Source organism: Entelurus aequoreus, linkage group LG07, assembly GCF_033978785.1.
Source record: "Entelurus aequoreus isolate RoL-2023_Sb linkage group LG07, RoL_Eaeq_v1.1, whole genome shotgun sequence".
In the NCBI taxonomy this organism is placed as follows: domain Eukaryota; kingdom Metazoa; phylum Chordata; class Actinopteri; order Syngnathiformes; family Syngnathidae; genus Entelurus; species Entelurus aequoreus.
The window spans coordinates 17,702,542-17,724,933 of NC_084737.1; the positions used below are offsets into that span (position 1 = coordinate 17,702,542).

The 22,392-nt window shown below is 41.4% G+C and overlaps 3 protein-coding genes across 8 annotated transcripts in view; 1 reads left to right on the forward strand and 2 right to left on the reverse strand.

Moving 5' to 3' along the window:
* Positions 1 to 22,392, reverse strand: part of LOC133653462 (protein Wnt-7a-like) — a 263,307-nt gene that overhangs the window by 193,566 nt on the left and 47,349 nt on the right. The gene's annotated exons all lie outside the window — the stretch shown is intronic.
* LOC133653460 (protein tyrosine phosphatase domain-containing protein 1-like) lies at positions 1,723 to 21,096 on the forward strand. 5 transcript variants are annotated; one of them, XM_062052745.1, is made up of 14 exons: positions 1,723 to 1,924; positions 3,312 to 3,377; positions 3,466 to 3,528; positions 3,602 to 3,770; positions 6,516 to 7,021; positions 9,847 to 9,934; positions 10,198 to 10,363; positions 10,427 to 10,507; positions 10,584 to 10,702; positions 15,719 to 15,856; positions 16,022 to 17,022; positions 20,288 to 20,470; positions 20,536 to 20,646; positions 20,718 to 21,096. In XM_062052745.1, the coding sequence occupies exons 6-14, from the start codon at positions 9,889 to 9,891 to the stop codon at positions 20,832 to 20,834; spliced, it is 1,962 nt and encodes a 653-aa protein (XP_061908729.1). In that variant the 5' UTR covers positions 1,723 to 1,924; positions 3,312 to 3,377; positions 3,466 to 3,528; positions 3,602 to 3,770; positions 6,516 to 7,021; positions 9,847 to 9,888; the 3' UTR covers positions 20,835 to 21,096. The 5 variants fall into 5 exon arrangements, with proteins under 5 accessions (XP_061908729.1, XP_061908732.1, XP_061908733.1 ...); XM_062052748.1 differs by having other exon boundaries at positions 6,848 to 7,021; XM_062052749.1 differs by lacking the exon at positions 1,723 to 1,924 and having other exon boundaries at positions 3,089 to 3,528.
* Positions 5,590 to 22,392, reverse strand: part of LOC133653461 (F-box/WD repeat-containing protein 12-like) — a 35,617-nt gene continuing 18,814 nt past the window's right edge. Inside the window, exon 11 of one of the 2 annotated variants that reach the window (XM_062052752.1) lies at positions 5,590 to 5,617. In XM_062052752.1, coding sequence (XP_061908736.1) covers positions 5,605 to 5,617 — 13 coding nt within the window. In that variant the 3' untranslated portion in view covers positions 5,590 to 5,604. Of the gene's footprint in view, positions 5,618 to 12,735; positions 12,788 to 22,392 lie in introns of those variants that run through there. The other variant, XM_062052751.1, reaches the window with a different exon arrangement.

The following is a 22,392-nucleotide window of genomic DNA, read 5'->3' on the forward strand; positions in this document are numbered from 1 at the left end:
TTGCTTGATGTACAGCTTAAATTGTTCAACACTCCGGGGTCACCGTTGTGGTATTTTAGGCTTCATAATGCGCCACACATTTTCAATGGGAGACAGGTCTGGACTACAGGCAGGCCAGTCTAGTACCCGCACTCTTTTACTATGAAGCAACGCTGTCGTACCACGTGGCTTGGCATTGTCTTGCTGAAATAAGCAGGGGCGTCCATGACAACGCTGCTTGGATGGCAACATATGTTGCTCCAAAACCTGTATGTACCTTTCAGCACAAAACCCAGGCCGAGTCATACCAAAGACTATAAAATGGGACCCGTTACCTCCCTGCTTAACACCAAACAAGGGTTGGAATTGGGGGTTAAATCACCAAAATGATTCCCAGGCGTGGCCACCGCTGCTGCTCACTGCTCCCCTTACCTCCCAAGGGGTGATCAAGGGTGATGGGTCAAATGCAGAGGATAATTTCACCACACCTAGTGTGCGTGTGACAATCATTGGTACTTGAACTTTCTAATGGTGCCTTCACTGATGTGTAAGTTACCCATGCTTTGGGCACTAATACACCCCCATACCATCACAGATGCTGGCTTTTGAACTTTGCGCTTAAAACAATCCAGATGGTCCTTTTCTTCTTTGTTCCGGAGGACACGACGTCCACAGTTTCCAAAAACAATTTGAAGTGTGGATTTTTCAGACCACAGAACACTTTTACACTTTGCATCAGTCCATCTTAGATGAGCGTGGGCCGGTGGCGTTTCGGGGTGTTGTTGATAAATGGCTTTCGCTTTGCATAGTAGAGTTTTAACTTGCACTTACAGATGTATTGACGAACTGCAGGTTACTGACAGTGGTTTTCTGAAGTGTTCCTGAGCCCATGTGGTGATATCCTTTACACACTGATGTCGCTTTTTGGTGCAGTACGCCTGAGGGATCAAAAGTCAAGAGCCTTTAATGTTGGTTTTTGGCCTTGCCGATTACGTGCAGTGATTTCTCCAGATTCTCTGAATCTTTTGATGATATTACGGACCGTAGATGGTGAAATCCCAAAATTCCTTGCAATAGCTCATTGAGGAATGTTGTTCTTAAACTGTTGGACAATTTGCTCACGCATTTGTTGACAAAGTGGTGACCCTCGCCCCATCCTTGTTTGTAAATGACTGAGCATTTTATGGAAGCAGCTTTTATACCCAATCATGGCACCCACCTGTTCCCAATTAGCCTGTTCACCTGTGGTATGTTCCAAAATAAGTGTTCGATGAGCATTCCTCAACTTTGTCAGTCTTGTTTGCCACTTGTGCCAGCTTTTTTGAAACATGTTGCAGGCATCAAATTCCAAATGAGCTAATATTTGCAAAAAATAACAATGTTTTCCAGTTTGAACGTTAAGTATCCTGTCTTTGCAGTCTATTCAATTGAATAGAAGTTGAAAAGGATTTGCAAATCATTGTATTCTGTTTTTATTTAACATTTACACAACGTGCCAACTTCACTGGTTTTGGGTTTTGTATTTGATAAATTGTTTGCATTCGAGGCCAACATAAAGTGTTAAGAATAAAACAGTTAGCACAGTCCTTGTTTTTTGTCCTATTGCTGTTTATGGAACGGACATGTTCTTAGTATTATTGTGCCTTTGAGGTTCTTTAACATCGTTCATCATGTTTGATGTCTTGATGTCAAATGAGAGTTGTCCAATCCAAAATAAGTACATTTATTTGGAATATTTTCTTTGCTTCACTTGCACACTTGAAGACAATGCCATCAGCGTTCTCCACCGTCTTAGCCCTTCACTTCCCTCAGGTCTTTTGCAAGGTCTATTGCAGTCCGTTCTCTGACGTTATCTTCCCATCTTTTCTCCGTCGTCCTCTTCTGCAGCTTCCTTGGCCTGTTCCTTGCAGGATAGTCTTCGCAAGGCCTGCTGAGGAGGAAACATGTCCGTACCACCTTTGCTTTTACATTTAAAGGCCTACTGAAAGCCACTACTACCGACCACGCAGTCTGATGGTTTATATATCAATGATGAAATCTTAACATTGCAACACATGCCAATACGGCCGGGTTAACTTAAAAAGTGCAATTTTAAATTTCCAGCGAAACTTCCGGTTCAAAACGTCTATGTATGATGACGTATGCGCGTGACGTCAATGGTTGAAACGGAAGTATTCGGACACCATTGTATCCAATACAAAAAGCTCTGTTTTCATCGCAAAATTCCACAGTATTCTGGACATCTGTGTTGGTGAATCTTGTGCAATTTGTTTAATGAACAATGGAGACTGCAAAGAAGAAAGCTGTAGGTGGGATCGGTGTATTAGCGGCTGGCTGCAGCAACACAACCAGGAGGACTTTGACTTGGATAGCAGACGCGCTATCCGACGATGATCGGGTGAAGTCCTTCGTCGCTCCGTCGATCGCTGGAAGGCAGGTGAGCACTGGTGTTGATGAGCAGATGAGGGCTGGCTCGCGTAGGTGGATAGCTAATGTTTTTAGCATAGCTCTGTGAGGTCCCGTAGATAAGTTAGCTTCAATGGCGTCGTTAGCAACAGCATTGTTAAGTTTCGCCAGGCTGGAAAGCATTAACCGTGTCCAGGTCCATGGTTTAATAGTATTGTTGATTTTCTGTCTATCCTTCCAGTCAGGGGTTTATTTCTTTTGTTTCTATCTGCAGTTAAGCCCGATGCTATCACGTTAGCTCCGTGGCTAAAGTGCTTCGCCGATGTATTGTCGTGGAGATAAAAGTCACTGTGAATGTCCATTTCGCGTTCTCGACTCTCATTTTCAAGAGGATATAGTATCCGAGGTGGTTTAAAATACAAATCCGTGATCCACAATAGAAAAAGGAGAAAGTGTGGAATCCAATGAGCCCTTATACCTAAGTTACGGTCAGAGCGAAAAAAGATACGTCCTGCACTGCACTCTAGTCCTTCACTCTCACGTTCCTCATCCACGAATCTTTCATCCTCGCTCAAATTAATGGGGTAATCGTCGCTTTCTCTGTCCCAATCGCTCTCGCTGCTGGTGTAAACAATGGGGAAATGTGAGGAGCCTTTCAACCTGCGACGTCACGCTGCTTCCGGTACAGGCAAGGCTTTTTTTTTATCAGCGACCAAAAGTTGCGAACTTTATCGTCGATGTTCTCTACTAAATCCTTTCAGCAAAAATATGGCAATATCGCGAAATGATCAAGTATGACACATAGAATGGATCTGCTATCCCCGTTTAAATTTAAAAAAAATTCATTTCAGTAGGCCTTTAACAGCTGTGCGGTACGACTGATCCCTTGATCTTAATCTTCATCATTTGTACGGTGCTCCCTGTAGTGGATGCTCAACATGTTTCTGCAGCATCGCATCTCCATTGCCAAAATCTTCTCATCAAGTTCTATTGTGAGGGTCTAGAACGCTGATGAGGCAAGGAACCGCGTCAAATGGACTAATGTTCTTGTCTTTCCAAACAAATTTGTCACAACTCCAGGTTTGGAGCCTTCTCCCAAAATGATGGGAGCCCAGATATTTGAAGGTCTTGACTGTTTCCAAGGTGATCTCGCCCACTTTGATTCTACAGCTGATGCCTTTAGTGTTGTTTTTCATACTTTGTTTTCACGCCGTAGGATTTCTTTCACAAGATGGTGGAACCAGCCGGCCGGTTCCACTTCACTCCCTGCGAGGCTATCAATGTCATTTGCCAATCTTAGACATGTAATTGGTCTTCCAAGGCGTCTTCTTTGCAAGAAGACATTGAATGGAATGCTAGAGAGGAGATGACGTAGTCAACTGGAGGTAAGCAGTCGCCGACAGAATGTTGTTCAGAAGAACTCCACCTGAGGCTTCGTCGTACAACAGCGATGGTGCACCCGTCTTCCTTTCAGGGAGTAAAACACACTGGTCACTCCCAAGTTCTTTTGGATGACATATATGTTGAGTAAAAAGGACCACCGAGACACAATAGTACTTGGCCAAGTTTTACGAAAGCTCTAGGACAGGGGTCGGCAACCTTTACCACTCAAAGAGCCATTTTGGCAAGTTTCACAAATTAAAGACAGTAATGGGAGCCACAAAAATTTTTTTAAAATTTAAAATGAAAAACACCGCATACAAAGCTTAAATGCTTTGTGCTATGTTAACCAGGGGTCTCCGACACACGCACCGGCACGCACTTTAATGTGGAAATTTGATGTTAGTGCAGCCCGCGAGTTTTGAATGAATGGCGCGAGTTTTGAATGAATGGTGCTTGATAGCGTCATACTTGCCAACCCTCTCATTTTTCCCGGGAGACTCCCAAACATCAGAGCGTGATGACACTGCATTTGGCGCCCTCTACAGTCTGCCCTAACAGTGTACCTGCTCGACCACACGTAGAATGCAATTTCAGCTTGCTCACGTAAGTGACAGCAAGGCGTACTACATCAGCAGCCACACATCTTACACTGACGGTACCAATACCCAGAATCCCATGCAGCCCTAACTCTTCCGCTCAACCAGCGCAAGGAGAGGGGGGGGGTTGATGTGTGGGGGGATTTGGTGGTAGCGGGGGTGTATAATGTAGACCGGAAGAGTTAGGGCTGCATGGGATTCTGGGTAATGGTTGTGTTGTGTTTATGTTGTGTTACGGTGGGATGTTCTCCAGAAATGTGTTTTTCATTCTTTTTTGGTGTGGGTTCACAGTGTGGCGCATATTTGTAATGTAACAATGTTAAAGTTGTTTGATACGGCTACCGTCAGTGTAAGCTGTGTGGCTGATGAGTAAGTATGCTTTGCTGTCTCCTGTGTGTGCAAGTAATAACAACATGCAACATGTGGCTGGACTGGCACGCTGTATGTAAATGCTATAGAGGACAATTACTGCAGTGCAATTAGGGCATGCCCTTTATTTAGTAATTAGAGTGTAAATAGGATTAGTTTTTCCCTGGGAGTAATCTATGAGAGACACTGAGATCCATAAGTCTCCTGGGAAAATTGGGGGGGGTCGGCATGTATGTAGCTGAGCCGCATCAGAGTGGTCAAGGAGCCGCATGCGGCTCCGGAGCCGCGGGTTGCCGACCCCTGCTCTAGGAGACCAGCCCTTATAACGCAAGAGAGAGATCTAAAAACAAGACAAAATAAGTTAACTCTTAAAGTGAGAAGGCAGGCGCGGGACGGAACTGGCTCAAACCTCCCTTTTGAGGCCCTGTCCAAAGCCTCCTTGAAGTTGACAAACCTATGCCAGTCACATACTTGTCAACCCTCCCGAATTTTCCGGGAGACTCCCGAAATTCAGCGCCTCTCCCGAAAACCTCACGGGACAAATATTCTCCCAAAAATCTTCCGATTTTCAGCCGGAGCTGGAGGCCACGCCCCCTCTAGCTCCAAGCGGATCTGAGTGAGGACAGCCTTTTTTCACGTCCGCTTTCCCACGATATAAACAGCGTGCCTGCCCAATCACGCTATTCCGTACGAGGCGTCCGGCATACCGCCGATGAGCATGGTGCAGATGGAGAATATCTTCTCGGCGTCCGTGTTGGCACACACGTTGCCAAAGCCGACGCTGGTTAGGCTGCTGAGGGTGAAGTAGAGGGCGGCGATGTACGAGCTGACCGTGTTGTTGACGTAGGGCATCTCCAGGCGTTTGCCCAGCTCATGGAGCCATCCTTGGGGAAGAGACGGGAGGACAACAGGGTGACAAGAACTAAATCATCCAGACTAGAGATAAATTGTATTATTATGTTTATCTTACCTAAAAATAAATATATTTATTAATTAAAAAAAAAAAAAAACTAAATACATTTTTACTATATTTTGCTAAAAACATCAAAATTTATTGTATTTTTATTTGTATTTTTTCTGACTCCTTATTACAACTAGCCATAGAATTATAAATTAAAATAAACACATTTGAAATAATTAATTTTAAATGATCATAATAATTCATTTAAAATGACCATATTTAATTATTAAAATAATTGCTTGTTTATCAACAACTTTGGCATTTTATTCATTACATTTTGAAGCTCTCAGAAGCCAAGTTATGTTATATTCCTTAAGATTTATTTATGCAAGTTTGAAGTATCGATTATCTAAACACATTTTTGTTTGCATATTTTCAGGATGTATATATATATATATATGAAATACTTGACTTGGTGAATTCTAGCTGTAAATATACTCCTCCCCTCTTAACCACGCCCCCAACCACCTCCCGAAATCGGAGGTCTCAAGGTTGGCAAGTATGGCCAGTCATCATGTTGGTGTTGGAGGTATCTTTCACATATGACACTCTCAACGGTAATCGGTTCCTTCCTGCACCACATGGAGTATCTAACTGATTGGTGGTTTCCAATGAACGATATTGATTGTTCCGCACCTAAAAAGAACATGTCCAAGATGTAACTGGCAGCATTTTCTTCTGCACTGCATGGGCTTATTGGTTTTTTTCCAAATCCTGTCCATCACTAACCTGAACCCTAACCAGCTTTAGCAAGACCAAGGGTAAGCCAATCAGAATGTATCTCCTTGCTATGTCACCTCCTTCCTTGTATCTATTTATAGACCATGAGCATGGAATCAGAAAGATGGAAGTACATCTTCATAGATACAAGAACATGGAACTGACCAAATGGTGATCGTGTTTGTAGATGATTTTAAAATGCAATCTGAGGACATTAGTTGATGATTGCACAAGCAGGCGTGATGCTGACATAAAAGAGGAGTGGTACTCTTTTATACTCTAATAAGATTAGAGGTCTAATCCAAGAGAAGACGGAATAGACCAACACTCTGGTCTTCCGCTGAACCCCAGCAAAGACTTGTTTTTTTCCATTTGTTCTACTTTTTCAAACCATCTCCCGTTATTCCCGGCCTCAACCCGTCATCGCGATGAGGTGGACGGCTTTGAGACGGCGCAATGTCCTCGCGCCACGCCCCGCCCCGCCGGAGATAATCTGAGGCGAATCAAATCAAGCGAGGCCAAAGGATTGACTTTCCACAGAGCTGAGGAGGGAGTGGCAACGTCAGAGCTCTGCAGCTTGATGACACTTCTTTGACTCACCTGGAAGGTAAATCATCTTCTCACTTTGCTTTTTACATGTCGTTAGATTGACATGTGCTTGGATTTACATGTCGTTAGAGTTACATGTTGTTAGATTTGTCTAATGGACCAGGTTCACGTTACACGCCGGTCGCTTCGCATCATTGTTATCGGTTTGTTCAAATCTCCAACTTGAAGATCCAAGTGAGTTCACTCGTGGTCTGTGTGGATACGCAGTATTGTACTGCAGTATTACAGGTTGTACTCCAGTGCTATATTGCAGTATTACAGGTTGTATTCCAGTATTACAGGTTTTACTCCAGCATTGAACTGCGGTATTACAGGTTGTATTCCAGTGCTATATTGCAGTATTACAGGTTGTATTCCAGTATTACAGGTTTTACTCCAGCATTGTACTGCGGTATTACAGGTTGTACTCCAGTATTGTACTGCAGTATTACAGGTTGTACTCTAGTGCTGTATTGCAGTATTATAGGTTGTACTCCAGTGCTGTAATGCAGTATTACAGGTTGTACTCCAGTACTGTATTGCAGTATCACATGTTGTATTCCAGTATTATAGGTTTTACTCCAGCATTGTACTGCAGTATTACAGGTTGTACTCCAGTGCTATATTGCAGTATTACACGTTGTATTCCAGTATTGTACTGCAGTATTACAGGTTGTACTCTAGTGCTGTATTGCAGTATTATAGGTTGTACTCCAGTGCTGTAATGCAGTATTACATGTTGTATTCCAGTATTACAGGTTGTACTCCAGTACTGTATTGCAGTATTACATGTTGTATTCCAGTATTACAGGTTTTACTCCAGCATTGTACTGCGGTATTACAGGTTGTACTCAAGTATTGTACTGCAGTATTACAGGTTGTACTCTAGTGCTGTATTGCAGTATTATAGGTTGTACTCCAGTGCTGTAATGCAGTATTACAGGTTGTATTCCAGTACTGTATTGCAGTATCACATGTTGTATTCCAGTATTATAGGTTTTACTCCAGCATTGTACTGCAGTATTACAGGTTGTACTCCAGTGCTATATTGCAGTATTACACGTTGTATGCCAGTATTGTACTGCAGTATTAAAGGTTGTACTCTAGTGCTGTATTGCAGTATTATAGGTTGTACTCCAGTGCTGTAATGCAGTATTACAGGTTGTACTCCAGTACTGTATTGCAGTATTACATGTTGTATTCCAGTATTACAGGTTTTACTCCAGTATTGTACTGCAGTATTACACGTTGTATTCCAGTATTGTACTGCAGTATTACAGGTTGTACTCTAGTGCTGTATTGCAGTATTATAGGCTATACTCCAGTGCTGTAATGCAGTATTACAGGTTGTACTCCAGTACTGTATTGCAGTATTACATGTTGTATTCCAGTATTACAGGTTTTACTCCAGCATTGTACTGCAGTATTACAGGTTGTACTCCAGTATTGTACTGCAGTATTACAGGTTGTACTCTAGTGCTGTATTGCAGTATCATGGGTTGTACTCCAGTGCTGTATTGCAGTATTACAGGTTGTACTCATGTACTGTATTGCAGTATTACATGTTGTACTCCAGTACTGTATTGCAGTATTACAAGTTGTACTCCAGTGCTATATTGCAGTATTACAGGTTGCACTCCAGTACTGTATTGCAGTATTACAAGTTTTACTCCAGTACTATATTGCAGTATTACATGTTGTACTCCAGTGCTGTAATGCAGTATTACAGGTTGTACTCCAGTACTGTATTGCAGTATTACAGGTTGTACTCCAGTACTGTATTGCAGTATTACATGTTGTACTCCAGTACTGTATTGCAGTATTACAAGTTGTACTCCAGTGCTATATTGCAGTATTACAGGTTGCACTCCAGTACTGTATTGCAGTATTACAAGTTTTACTCCAGTACTATATTGCAGTATTACATGTTGTACTCCAGTGCTGTAATGCAGTATTACAGGTTGTACTCCAGTATTGTACTGCAGTATTACAGGTTGTACTCTAGTGCTGTATTGCAGTATCATGGGTTGCACTCCAGTGCTGTATTGCAGTATTACAGGTTGTACTCCACTACTGTATTGCAGTATTACATGTTGTACTCCAGTACTGTATTGCAGTATTACAGGTTGTACTCTAGTGCTGTATTACAGTATTATAGGTTGTAGTCCAGTGCCTTAATGCAGTATTACAGGTTGTACTCCAGTGCTATATTGCTGTATTACAGGTTGTACTCCAGTACTGTATTGCAGTATTACATGTTGTACTCCAGTACTGTATTGCAATATTACAGGTTGTACTCCAGTACTGTATTGCAGTATTACAGGTTGTACTCCAGTACTGTATTGCAGTATTACAGGTTGTACTCTAGTGCTGTATTACAGTATTATAGGTTGTAGTCCAGTGCTGTAATGCAGTATTACAGGTTGTACTCCAGTACTGTATTGCAGTATTACAGGTTGTACTCTAGTGCTGTATTACAGTATTATAGGTTGTAGTCCAGTGCTGTATTGCAGTATTACAGGTTGTACTCCAGTGCTGTATTGCAGTATTACATGTTGTACTCCAGTACTGTATTGCAATATTACAGGTTGTACTCCAGTACTGTATTGCAGTATTACAGGTTGTACTCTAGTGCTGTATTGCAGTATTATAGGTTGTAGTCCAGTGCTGTATTGCAGTATTACAGGTTGTACTCCAGTACTGTATTGCAGTATTACATGTTGTACTCCAGTACTGTATTGCAATATTACAGGTTGTACTCCAGTACTGTATTGCAGTATTACAGGTTGTACTCCAGTACTGCACTGCAGTATTTCAGGTCTGATGCAGGTTTTGTGTGTCCAGACTCTGCTATGACTGTAGACGTCAGCCCAAGTGGAGACTCCTATGTCTGTCCATGAAAACTCAAGCGGCGGTGCTCTGATGGAGTTCCGTAAGTTATTCGACTTACTTTGAAGTACACCACATTTAAATGCGCTACAGGTAGCGGCAGCTATTTTTACTGATGACGAACATGCAGAAAGGATTAGACACCTCTAAAGAGCATTTAACAGTGATTATCTTAATCATGGTGGCATTTAAAACAAGACCAATTGAATACTTTATTTTGGAACTTGTGCTACTTCCAAAGAGTTTAGAAGAATGCATATTGCTCAGCTGCGGAATTGCTTCAGTGAGTCATTTCTCCTTGTGCAGTCCGAGCTCCCAGGGCAAAGTACACCATCATCGGAGAGGCCATACGCTACGTTCTACCAGCAGAAATGCAATGTTCTATTGGCTGTGGAGGCCGGCACTGCAAGTACGACAACCCAGACTCCTGGCGTGAAGACCAGCAGGCTATTCAAGGCCTCTACTCTTCATGGTACACAAGGTCCCACCTCACCATCAGTGTCTTCTGGAGGCCAACACCTTCATGTCGTTTTAGGGTGACAGATAATCTCCTTGCTATGTCCAGACCTTCAACTGAGATCATTGAAAAATACAACATCATTGAGCAATTCAGAAGGTGTGGCGTGTATAAAAAAAATACTTTCATTGCATCAAAATGAGTGTTTGTTCACCAAGTGTGTGCTTGTTTCAAGGCACGGCATCAAAACGGTGATCAACCTGCAGATACCAGGTGAACATGCCAGCTGTGGAAATCCTCTGGAGCCAGAAAGCGGCTTCTCCTACAACCCAGAGGCTTTCATGAGAAACAACAGTAAGGACTAACGCAGAGTTCTAAAAGTTACCCAACGTTAGTTGGATGTAGGGCTGTCGAACTTTCAAATGGTTCTTCACAATTAATCACAGGTAGATGAAAGTGTTTTATAAGTGTACCTTAGACAGATCAGAATCAGAATCAGAATAGTTTTATTGCCATTGTTTGAGAACGGGTTCACAAACTAGAAATTTTTCTTGGTGCAATCGTGCAACATAAAACACATATAACACATAATTGGTCATAAAAAGAGCTGTAACTCAGCTATCAGATAGACTTAGAAGGAATTCAAGGAATTCAAGGAGCTACTGTGAGGAGTTATTGTTCATTTGCCTGATGGCCGAGGGGAAAAAACTGTTCAGGTGGCGGGAGGTGTGGGTCTGGATGGAGCGTAGTCTCCTGCCTGAGGGGAGATGGGAGAATAGTGTGTGTCCAGGGTGAGAAGAGTCGGCTGTGATCCGACCCACACGCCTCCTGGTCCTGAAGGAGAACAAGTCCTGGAGGGATGGGAGCTTGCAGTCAATCACCTTCTCAGCAGCACGTACGATGCGCCGCAGTCTATTCTTATCCTGGACTGTGGCGCCGGGGAACCACACTGTGATGGAGGAGGTCAGGATGGACTCTATGATGGCTGAGTAAAACTGCACCAGCATCTCGGTCGGCACCTTAAGTTTCCTCAGCTGCCGCAGGAAGTACATCCTCTGCTGGGCCTTCTTGATGAGGGAGCTGATGGTCGGCTCCCACTTGAGGTCCTGGGTGATGGTGGTGCCCAAGAAACGGAAGGAGTCCACAATGGGGACGGAGGTGGAAGAGTCAATCAGGGTGAGGGGGGATGGTGGAGCTGTGACTTTCCTGAAGTCCATGATCATCTCCACTGTTTTCTGGGCGTTCAGCTCCAGGTTGTTGAGGCTGCACCAGGACGTCAGCCGGTCCACCTCTCTCCTGTAGGCGGACTCATCGCCATTCGAGATGAGCCCGATGAGGGTGGTGTCATCCGCAAACTTGAGCAGTTTTACGGATTGGTGACTGGAGGTGCAGCAGTTTGTATACAGGGAGAAGAGCCAGGGAGAGAGTACACAGCCTTGAGGAGTACCAGTGTTTGTGGTTCGACTGTCCGAGACAATCTACCCCAGCCGGACGTGCTGTCTTCGGTCTGTCAGGAATTCGGGCACGCTGAGCTGGTAGAGCTTGTCTTGTAGCAGTCCAGGGAGGATGGTGTTGAAGGCAGAGCTGAAGTCCACAAACAGGATCCTAGCGTAGGTTCCTGGGGAGTCCAGATGCTCCAGGATGAAGTGGAGGGCCAGGTTCACTGCATCATCCACAGACCTGTTGGCTCTGTAGGCGAACTGTAGTGGCTCTAGGAGGGGGGCGGTGATGTCCTTGAGGTGGGGCAGGGCCAAGCGCTCAAAGGACTTCATGACCACAGACGTCAGCGCGACCGGCCTGTAGTCATTTAGTCCTGTGATCCGTGCTTTCTTGGGGACAGGGACAATGGTGGAGGTCTTAAAGCAGGACGGCACGCGGCATAGCTCCAGAGAGATGTTAAAAATGTCAGTGAAGACAGGAGCCAGCTGGTCTGCACAGTGTCTGAGAGTGGAGGGGGAGACACCATCCGGCCCGGGGGCCTTCAGCGTATTCAGCTTCAAGAACTGCCGGCGTACATCCTCTTCTTTGATGGAGAGGGCCTTTACAGTCCTATGATGTTTTTGTAGTCCTGTGATGTCATTGGAGTCCTTTGAGTCCTTTAACTCCTTTAATGAAGTGCTGGCATTGGTGGGGAGGGTGATGGTGGGGGGAGCATGGCTTTGATGAGCTGAAGGCCGTTCATGACGACAGTAATGTGTGTTGAGGCCTGGGGGGTTTGGGGCTTATAGTTCGTAAGGGCCCTTAGACCTCTCCAAACTGCCGCAGAATCATTGGAGCGGAACTGTTCCTGTAGACGGTTAGAGTACACAGATTTAGCTTTCTCCACTTCCCTGTTGAAGTGGTACTTCGCTTCTCTGTATGTACTTCGGTCCCCGCTTCTCCACGCAGCCAGATCAAGTGTTTCATACTAGTAACGTGGGATGCGAGACCTGGACACTCCTGGTAGAATCAGAAAGAAAAATACAAGCCCTTGAAAACAAATGCCACAGAAGAATACTCAACATAACGTACCACAAACACAAAACCATGAGTATGTGCGAGGTGAAGTCGAAAGACTCGTTGGTCACCAAGAACCCCTGCTCGCAACAGTCAAAAGAAGGAAATTAGCTTGGTTCGGCCACACATGCCGCCACGACAACCTGTGCAAGACCATCATGCAGGGCACACTAGAGGGTGGAAGGAAGCGAGGAAGACCACGGAAATCCTGGACAGACAACATCAAGACATGGACGGACCTGTCGACCCCAGAGCTAAGGACCGTGGGAACTTGAGCAGACTGGCTGCTTCTTCATCGCAGTTATCTCCCCGATGACTTGACAGTCATGGGAAAGACTGACTGACTGAACGTGGGAATTAATACTTTATTTGATCAAACTACAAAACAATTGCTGGGTGCCTCCTCAGTCTTCACAGCAGTTAGGGCATCCCACCTCGTAATCCAAAATACGGATTGGTCGCAGAATTAGGGGTGTTAACATACACTTGGTCATTTCTGCAGAAAGTGTCTTGGTTGTTGTTTTGGAAGTTTTCAAGAACTGTCCAGAGAAAACTAAGTTCTTTTGAAGTATTTGATTGAGATCTCAAATTAGTTTACACGAAAGAACCTATTGCGCTGCTACAGAAAGAAGAAGTCGAAGAAGAAGTGAGAGATCAACAATTTTTTTTATCTGCTTTGGGAAATGTGAGAAGAAGGAGGAACCATTCTGTCTCCTGGGTGGTTGGAGGATGGAAGATGACCAAAACACACTTCATCTGATTGTGACATTTGCGAAACCAGGAATGTTTCGATCAAACATTGGACAGTCACCATCACACAAAGAACCCATATGGAGAGTAACCTTTGATGGAAAGTAAATACAATTTAAATTAGTCATCTTCCAACATCACAGCAATTGTTGTCATATCCGTGGATAAGCGGGGGGGTTGGAGACATCTCCAATGGGCTCCAAGAATGCATAGGGCCATAAAAATGTCTTTACTTAGGACCATACTTGCCAACCCTCCCGAATTTTCCAAGAGACTCCCGAATTTTAGTGCCTCTCACGAAAATCTCCCAGGACAACCATTCTCCCGAAAATCTCCCGATTTCCAGCCAGACAAATATATTGGGGCGTGCCTTAAAAGCACTGCCTTTAGCGTCGTCTCTCACCTGAAAAGGAGACTATTATATATGTCTCCGTTATCCATAGTGTCTTGTTCCGTATTGTGGAAATAAGTTGAGCCAACACACAACTGTACTTTTATTCCCGACTCCTGGGAATAACACATCACATTTCAGGCAATGCTAAAACAGGAAGTTCCTCGTTCCTTGGGCCAATCGTATTCGTGTATACTTCAGGGACCGCTCGGAGATCGTATTACCTAAGAATATTACACATAGGTTTATCTATAACCCATAAAGTAGGCAGGCACGGAGCTATTTCTCAGCGTGTGTTTATTCCAGCCGGCACGTTAATACACTGACACACAACATCCGGATTCCCATCATGCATTGCTTCAAAACTACGGCAAGTTGTAATATCCAAAATTTCCAGCCGGACAAACAATATTGGGGGCGTGCCTTAAAGGCAGTGCCTTTAGCGTCGTCTCTCACCTGAAAAGGAGACTATTATATATGTCTCCGTTATCCATAGGTTTATCTATAACCCATAACACGGTGGCCGAATGGATATAGTCACTCATGAACGGTCAGAGAAGCACAAGACGTCGGCAACGCAGTATTATGGGCCACCTTGCAAGCAACATTCCGTTCTCATTTGCGGATGTTTTCAACAAAACCGTGAAGGATATGTTCCTGGATTCAGAGATCGCTCGCCAGTACTCCCGAATTCGGAGGTCTCAAGGTTGGCAAGTATGCTTAGGACAAAACCCCAGGCACAGGCAGTTAAGGCAAGGAACCACTACACAAACACTTGGGGCCCAATTGACGAAGATCTAAATACTTTGCGCTAAACAGCGTGTGCAATCTGTGTACTACTAGTGGCCGTGATCTACTAAGACTGTGTGTACAATTGAAAAGTGGTGCAGAACCGCCTTATTTAAATGAGGACTTTGCGTGTACTATTCATTTACTGCACATTCTTATTTTCATGCTCCCACCTGCGATGTTTTGTTATCACAGGTGGGAGGCAGTACTCTAAATAGTGCTGGCAAAACGCAGATGAGTGTTGATAAATCCCAGTGCGTGTGCTGTAAAATATATTTGCATTTTGTCCTCCCAGTATTTTGTGCATTTTGATGATCTGCATATTTATGAAGACAGACGCAAAATGTATTGCACGCCCTATTCTGCTCGCTTAAACACACGCAATCCACTTTGCAGACGTTTAATAGATCCGCCTTGTGTGCTATCAAGTTTGTTTGAGTACACGCAAACCTTTAGTAAATCATGCCCTCATACTACAATTGTGGTTTGGCAGCTAGCTGCTGGCATTCGGGACATAACTTCCTCCGGTGATGACTCACCTCGTGGTGGCGAATGGTCTTGGTCTTTTCGGGAGAACCACAGGCAGGGTTGCGGGGCGAGCCTTCATTCATTTGTCTGTTTCTGCTCGGTGTTTGTTGCCACCCGGGGCTCAGTGTCGGCTGCGGCGTGTTCTTCCACTCAAAGGTGTGGCTCGGCGGTCACACAGGACGCATGCCAGTTTGTCGCGGGTGAAAACAATAGTGTCGTTAAAAGAAACGAGTGAAAACTTGCTTTTATCGTCTAAACTTTACAGCCCCAGTTAGAACCAAACCTTGAACTACGTTGGAGAATATGATTGGTTCTCCTGTGGTTGCACCGTTAGCTCCACACAACGAGATGCGTGCTTGTTTTTGGGTCAATCTGAGCTGAGAAAGGTGACTGTATCCCGTTGTTGTGTTTTGCAGTTTATTTCTACAACTTTGGCTGGAGTGACTACGGAGTGGCCAACCTGACCACGGTGCTGGACATGGTGAAGGTGATGGCCTTCGCACTGCAGGAGGGAAAGGTTTCTGTGCACTGTCACGCTGGTCTTGGAAGAACAGGTAGATTCATATCCACCTTTATGGATGTTCTCATTCAGAGCGTTCAGCTTGTCTTAGAAGCTTCATCTCGTCATGCTCATAGACCTGGATGCAGATCTGGTCTGACTCCTCAAGGTTCCATGACTGACTTAAGCCCACAGTGAAGTTTGTCTCATTTTCCCTTAGGTATGCTCTTGGCATGTTTCCTGGCCTACACCACCAGGATGACAGCCAACCAGGCTATCTTGTACGTGAGGGCTAAACGGCCAGGTTCCATTCAGACGCGGGGTCAGCTAAGCTGCGTACGAGATTTTGTGCGCTTCCTCTGTCCTTTGAGATGCGTGTTTTCCTGTGCTGCGCCTCGATCAGAACCCATCACCTTGACCCAGTACCTGAACCGCCAGAGACACATCCTGCATGGCCTTGAGCGTAAAGAACTGAGGCACCTACCAAAGATTGTCCAACTGGTGTCCCGCCTGCTGTTGGATATTGCAGAGAATCGCCAAGTGATTGAGGAGGACATTCTGGAGGCACCAGACATCCATGATATTGAGATGACAATGAGCATCATTGAAAAACTTGGACCAGAGTTTTGCACCAAGGAGCCTCGCCTGCCAGGTTCCCTGACCTTACCCAGACATTTTAATGAGCCAGCCATCTTCTACCATCGTAAAAGTCTGAGTTACAGTGAGTCTGATCTGAGACGTCTGGGCTCGCAGCTCAACCTTCTCACGCAGCCTTTGGGCACGCTCTCACAGGGAAATCTGGCCAGGTCCGTTTCCCCATCAGAGTCCTTTAAGCCTGCAGATCAGAGGAATAGTAACACACCAGACATCTCCAACAGCTCCGCCGGATCACTCTGGCAGGTCAAGAACGACAAAAGGGACGGGTCCTTTGTTGTTGAAAAAATTAAGCAAAAATCGATGCAACGCAGCGAGTCCTTCGGAAACAACGGTCCTCTCCAGAAAGGTAGCAGGCTGTCCAGGTTGAAGGCAGAGCAGAGGGAAGAGTTGGCGGAAAATGGGAAGTCCTGTTGCAAAGAGGAGGAGCAGTCCGAGGTGCCTTTCATCACCCTGCAGACCGAGTTGTCTCTGGACGCCCGGAGGTTGCTGGTGGCACAGGCCCTGGCAGTCGACCTTTTCCTGGACGGAGATGAGGAGCAGAGGAACCAAGTCTTAGCCTGGCAGGTAACTGAACCGCTCTCACTGGAACTCTTTGTCAACATACTCCCTTGAATGACGTCAAGCCAACAGGCGTCTCTTCAAGTGCTTTAGAAGCCGCAAAACCCACAAACGCTGAAGGATCAAAGTCCGATTATAGAAGGGAACACGCCAAGGGGGTTAGTGTGCCGTTCCTGTGAAGTCATCGATTAGCACGGACGTGGGCTCTTGCTAGCTAACAACTGCTTCAAGCATCAACGACATCAATAATAATCACAGAAAGTTTGACAATCAGTTGACTCTCAATAAAAGACACACTTCTGTGTGAAAATACAAACCACAGAAGATCAAGAAAAGTTTTGGACAAAAGGATCGATAACAAAATCATTATATTTTGTTGAGGGTCTGGATAAAACAGGATTTATTACAGTTGAATTCACTACCAAGTCAACCTCCAGAAACATGATAATAAAAGTGTTTGCCACCCTCAAAGAACCAGGAGCCACTGGACCAACTATAACTAGCTAACTAACATTTTAATCAAATCTTGATTTATTTTGTCAACAATTCAAGAAACGACATTGAGGGATTAAATCCATTGAAAAACTATTTCAAGGGCGATTTTATAAATACAAACCAACTTTGTCTCAAAATGTTTTAACTGGCTTCCACTCCGATTGTTAAAAAAACAATAAGATTCTCGCTTGGCGTGAAACAACATACGCGGACCGTCGTAAAAAGAACTAATTAGGGAGGTGTGACAACTAGCTAATTTGATGCTGAGTATTTATTACACGGCATATTACTTTCAAGAAAATAGGATTATTGCTTGGGCACGGAACATCCAACCACAATAAAACGTGTGAGCTCTAAAATTAGACACTCATTACCACACAAACATTAATTACCACAGAGAGAAATGACCATACAAGTAGAAACCACAATAAAATATAAATGACCATAGAATAGAAACTGATGATCAAACACTTGAAGAGAAAACGTTTATTTTTGATAATTTAGACATGAATAATTGACGTATTAATAAAAAATAATATTGAAAAACGGAGTAAAGGTATGTTTTCATTAATTGACATAATGATAATATTAATTATTATTCATGATAATGAGCTAACAGAGCAAGTGTGTGTTTGCATTGACGTATTAATATAATAATAACAATATTTAAATAATACTATTAATAATAATAATTATCTAAAATAGTGAACGTGACATTATAATAATATTATTATTATTATTAATAATAATAATGATGATGATGAGTCTGTGTTTGCATTAACTGGCATAATAATAATAATAATAATAATGATGATGAGTGTGTGTTTGCATTGACATATTAATTAACATAATAACAACAGTTTTTAAATAATACTATTAATAATGATGATCTACAATAATGAATGTGACATAATATTATTATTAATAATAATAACGATGATGAGTGTTTGCATAAACTGACATAATAATGATAATGAGTGTGTTTTCATTGACATATTAATTAACGTAATAACTATTTAAATAATATTAATAATCAATCAATCAATCAATTAATGTTTATTTATATAGCCCTAAATCACAAGTGTCTCAAAGGGCTGTACAAGCCACAACGACATCCTCGGTACAGTAATAATGATGATGATGACTGTGTCTTTGCATTAACTGACATAATAATAGTAATAATAATAATTACGATGTGTTTGCATTAACTGACATAATTATAATAATAATAATAACGATGAGTGTGTGTTTGCATTAACTGACATAATAATAGAAACGTAATAATAATAATAATGATGATGTTTGCATTAACTGACATAATAATAATAACGATGATGAGTGTTTGCATTAACTGACATAATAATAATAATAATAATAGCGATGATTAATGTGTGTTTGCATTAATTGACACAATAATAATAATAACGATGTATGTTTGCATTAACTGACATAATGATAATAATATAATAATAATAATTATGTAAATAACGATGATGAGTGTGTGTTTGCATTAACTGACATAATAATAATGATGAGAGTGTTTGCATTAACTGACATAATAATAATAATGATAATAATAATAATGTAAATAACGATGATGACTGTGTCTTTGCATTAACTAACATAATAATAATACTGATGAGTGTTTTTGCATTAACTGACATAATAATACAAACGTAATAATAATAATAATGATGTGTTTGCATTAACTGACATAATAATAACGATGATGAGTGTTTGCATTAACTGACATAATAATAATAACGATGATGAGCGTGTGTTTGCATTAATTGACACAATAATAATAATAACGATGTATGTTTGCATTAACTGACATAATGATAATAATATAATAATAATAATAATTATGTAAATAACGATGATGAGTGTGTGTTTGCATTAACTGACATAATAATAACGATGAGAGTGTTTGCATTAACTGACATAATAATAATAATAATGATAATAATAATAATGTAAATAACGATGATGACTGTGTACATAATAATAATACTGATGAGTGTTTTTGCATTAACTGACATAATAATACAAACGTAATAATAATAATAATAATGATGTGTTTGCATTAACTGACATAATAATAATAACGATGATGAGTGTTTGCATTAACTGACATAATAATAATAACGATGATGAGTGTGTGTTTGCATTGACACAATAATAATAATAACGATGTATGTTTGCATTAACTGACATAATAATAATAATAATGATAATAATAATAATGTAAATAATGATGATGACTGTGTATTTGCATTAACTAACATAATAATAATAATGATGAGTGTTTTTGCATTAACTGACATAATAATAATAATAATAATTACGATGTGTTTGCATTAACTGACATAATATATATAATAATAATAATAATGAGTGTGTGTTTGCATTAACTGACATAATAATAAAAATGATGTGTGTTTGCATTAACTGACATAATAATGATGATGATGAGTGTGTTTGCATTAATTGACACAATAATAATAATAACGATGTATGTTTGCATTAACTGACATAATAATAATAATAATAATAATGATGATGAGTGTGTGTTTGCATTAATTGACACAATAATAATAATAACGATGTATGTTTGCATTAAATGACATAATGATAATAATATAACAATAATAATTATGTAAATAACGATGATGAGTGTGTGTTGGCATTAACTGACATAATAATATTAATAATGATAATAATAATAATAATAATAATAATAATGTATATAACGATGATGAGTGTGTGTTTGCAGGCAGAGTTGAACCAAGGAGGTGCGTGGGAGAGGTTGTGTATGGAGCGAGATCCTTTCATCCTCACAGGTCTGATGTGGGCGTGGCTAGAGCAGCTTCAACAACCTATCATCTGCCTCCAGGACGCCGAGCGCCTCGACGCTGAAAACGCCGACGCTCAGACTGTTCTCGACACACTTGAGCAGGTAACGCCTTCACCTTCTAACGCCACGTCCTGCGAGACTCAGCGTTGCTCCCCTGGTCTCCGCAGGCTCCCAGAGAAACCCTCGTGTGCATCTTGGACTGCATGGCTCACCTGCTGAGCGTACCCGAGCAGGTGGACCTTGCCTTCTTGAAGCGTACGATCAAAGCGTTCACCTGGGTAGGAAGACTTTCGCCCGGCACAATCGCTGTCCTGATTGTCCCGTAACAACCGCCGTGGCCTTCCCGCAGATGGACCACAACGAAGGAGACGTTTACGAGTCCATGACCGCGGTCCTCAGGTGTGTCCTGGAGGACATGAGATCTGCTGCCAGCAACGAAGAAGAGCCACCCAATGCCTTTTCCTAGTGTCAATATTATTTATCGACGTGCCTTTTTTCGTGAAAATATACAAAAATGATCACATTTTATGTTCTGCCTTAATTCTGCAAGATTACAATTGAATAGCAGTTCTCCTGGAAGGTTAGGAGCAGGGCAAAAAGTGCCAAGGAGTGTGTCGACCTCGAAACCAAGCGTGGTCCGACCGAGTGTTGCAGAGCAATGAGCACATAAATGTAAATAATTGCACCCTTCCATCTGAGCCATACGGAGCCCCTAAAGCAGGGGTCCTCAAACTACGGCCCGCGGGCCGGATACGGCCCCCCAGCGTCCAAAATCCGGCCCGCGGGAAGTCCCATGTTAAAAAAAATAATATATATATATATATATATATATATATATATATATATATATATATATATATATATATATATTTTTTTTTTTTTTTTTTAAAATTTGTCCTTACTAGTCCATTTTCTACCGTCTCCTAGCCACTCAGGGAAATCATATTGTCTAAAAATGCATTTTACCATTGATAACGTGACATGCAGCAAGTGCGCTGTTTAAGTCAATTAGTGCGCGAGGAATATATATGTATGAATACACACACACACACATATATATATATATATATATTTTATATATATATATACACAGTACATATATACACACACACACACGCATATTTACATATATATATATATACACACACACATATATATATATATATACATATATATATACATACATATATATACATACATATACATATATATACATATATATATATACATATATATATATATATATATATATACATATATACATATATATATATATATACATATATACATATATATACATATATATATATATATATATATATATATATATATATATATATATATATATATATATATACATATATATATACATATACATATATATATATATATAGCGCGTCCCCCAGCCCAAATGTTTTACCCCAATGCGGCCCCGGAGTCCAAAAGTTTGGGGACCCCTGCCCTAAAGGGACATGGGGGAAATGTTTTTTTAAATAATTTTTTAAAATGTTTTAATTTTTTTTTAGACATTTATCTCGTGCGCACGATGAACTATCTCGTGCGCACAGGAAACTATATATATATATATATATATATACAGTACATATATACACACACACACGCATATTTACATATAATATATATATATATATATATATACACACACATATACATATACACACATATATATATATATACATATATATATATACATACATATATATATATATACATATATATATATATATACATATATACATATACATATATATATATATATATATATATAAATATATATATATATATATATATACATATATATATACATATATATATATATATACATATACATATATATATATATATATAGCACGTCCCCCAGCCAAAATGTTTTACCCCAATGCGGCCCCAGAGTCCAAAAGTTTGGGGACCCCTGCCCTAAAGGGACATCGGGGAAATGTTTTTTTAAATAATTTTTTACATTTTTTTTATTTTTTTTTAGACATTTATCTCGTGTGCACGAT

What these genes read in the sequence shown, in the direction of transcription:
- LOC133653460 (XM_062052745.1), top strand. Translation starts at nt 9,889, where the DNA reads ATGTCTGTCCATGAAAACTCAAGCGGCGGTGCTCTGATGGAGTTCC. An exon ending in CAAGGCCTCTACTCTTCATG is followed by an intron (nt 10,364 to 10,426) that starts GTACACAAGGTC and finishes ATGTCGTTTTAG; the next exon opens with GGTGACAGATAATCTCCTTG. An exon ending in GGCTTTCATGAGAAACAACA is followed by an intron (nt 10,703 to 15,718) that starts GTAAGGACTAAC and finishes TGTGTTTTGCAG; the next exon opens with TTTATTTCTACAACTTTGGC.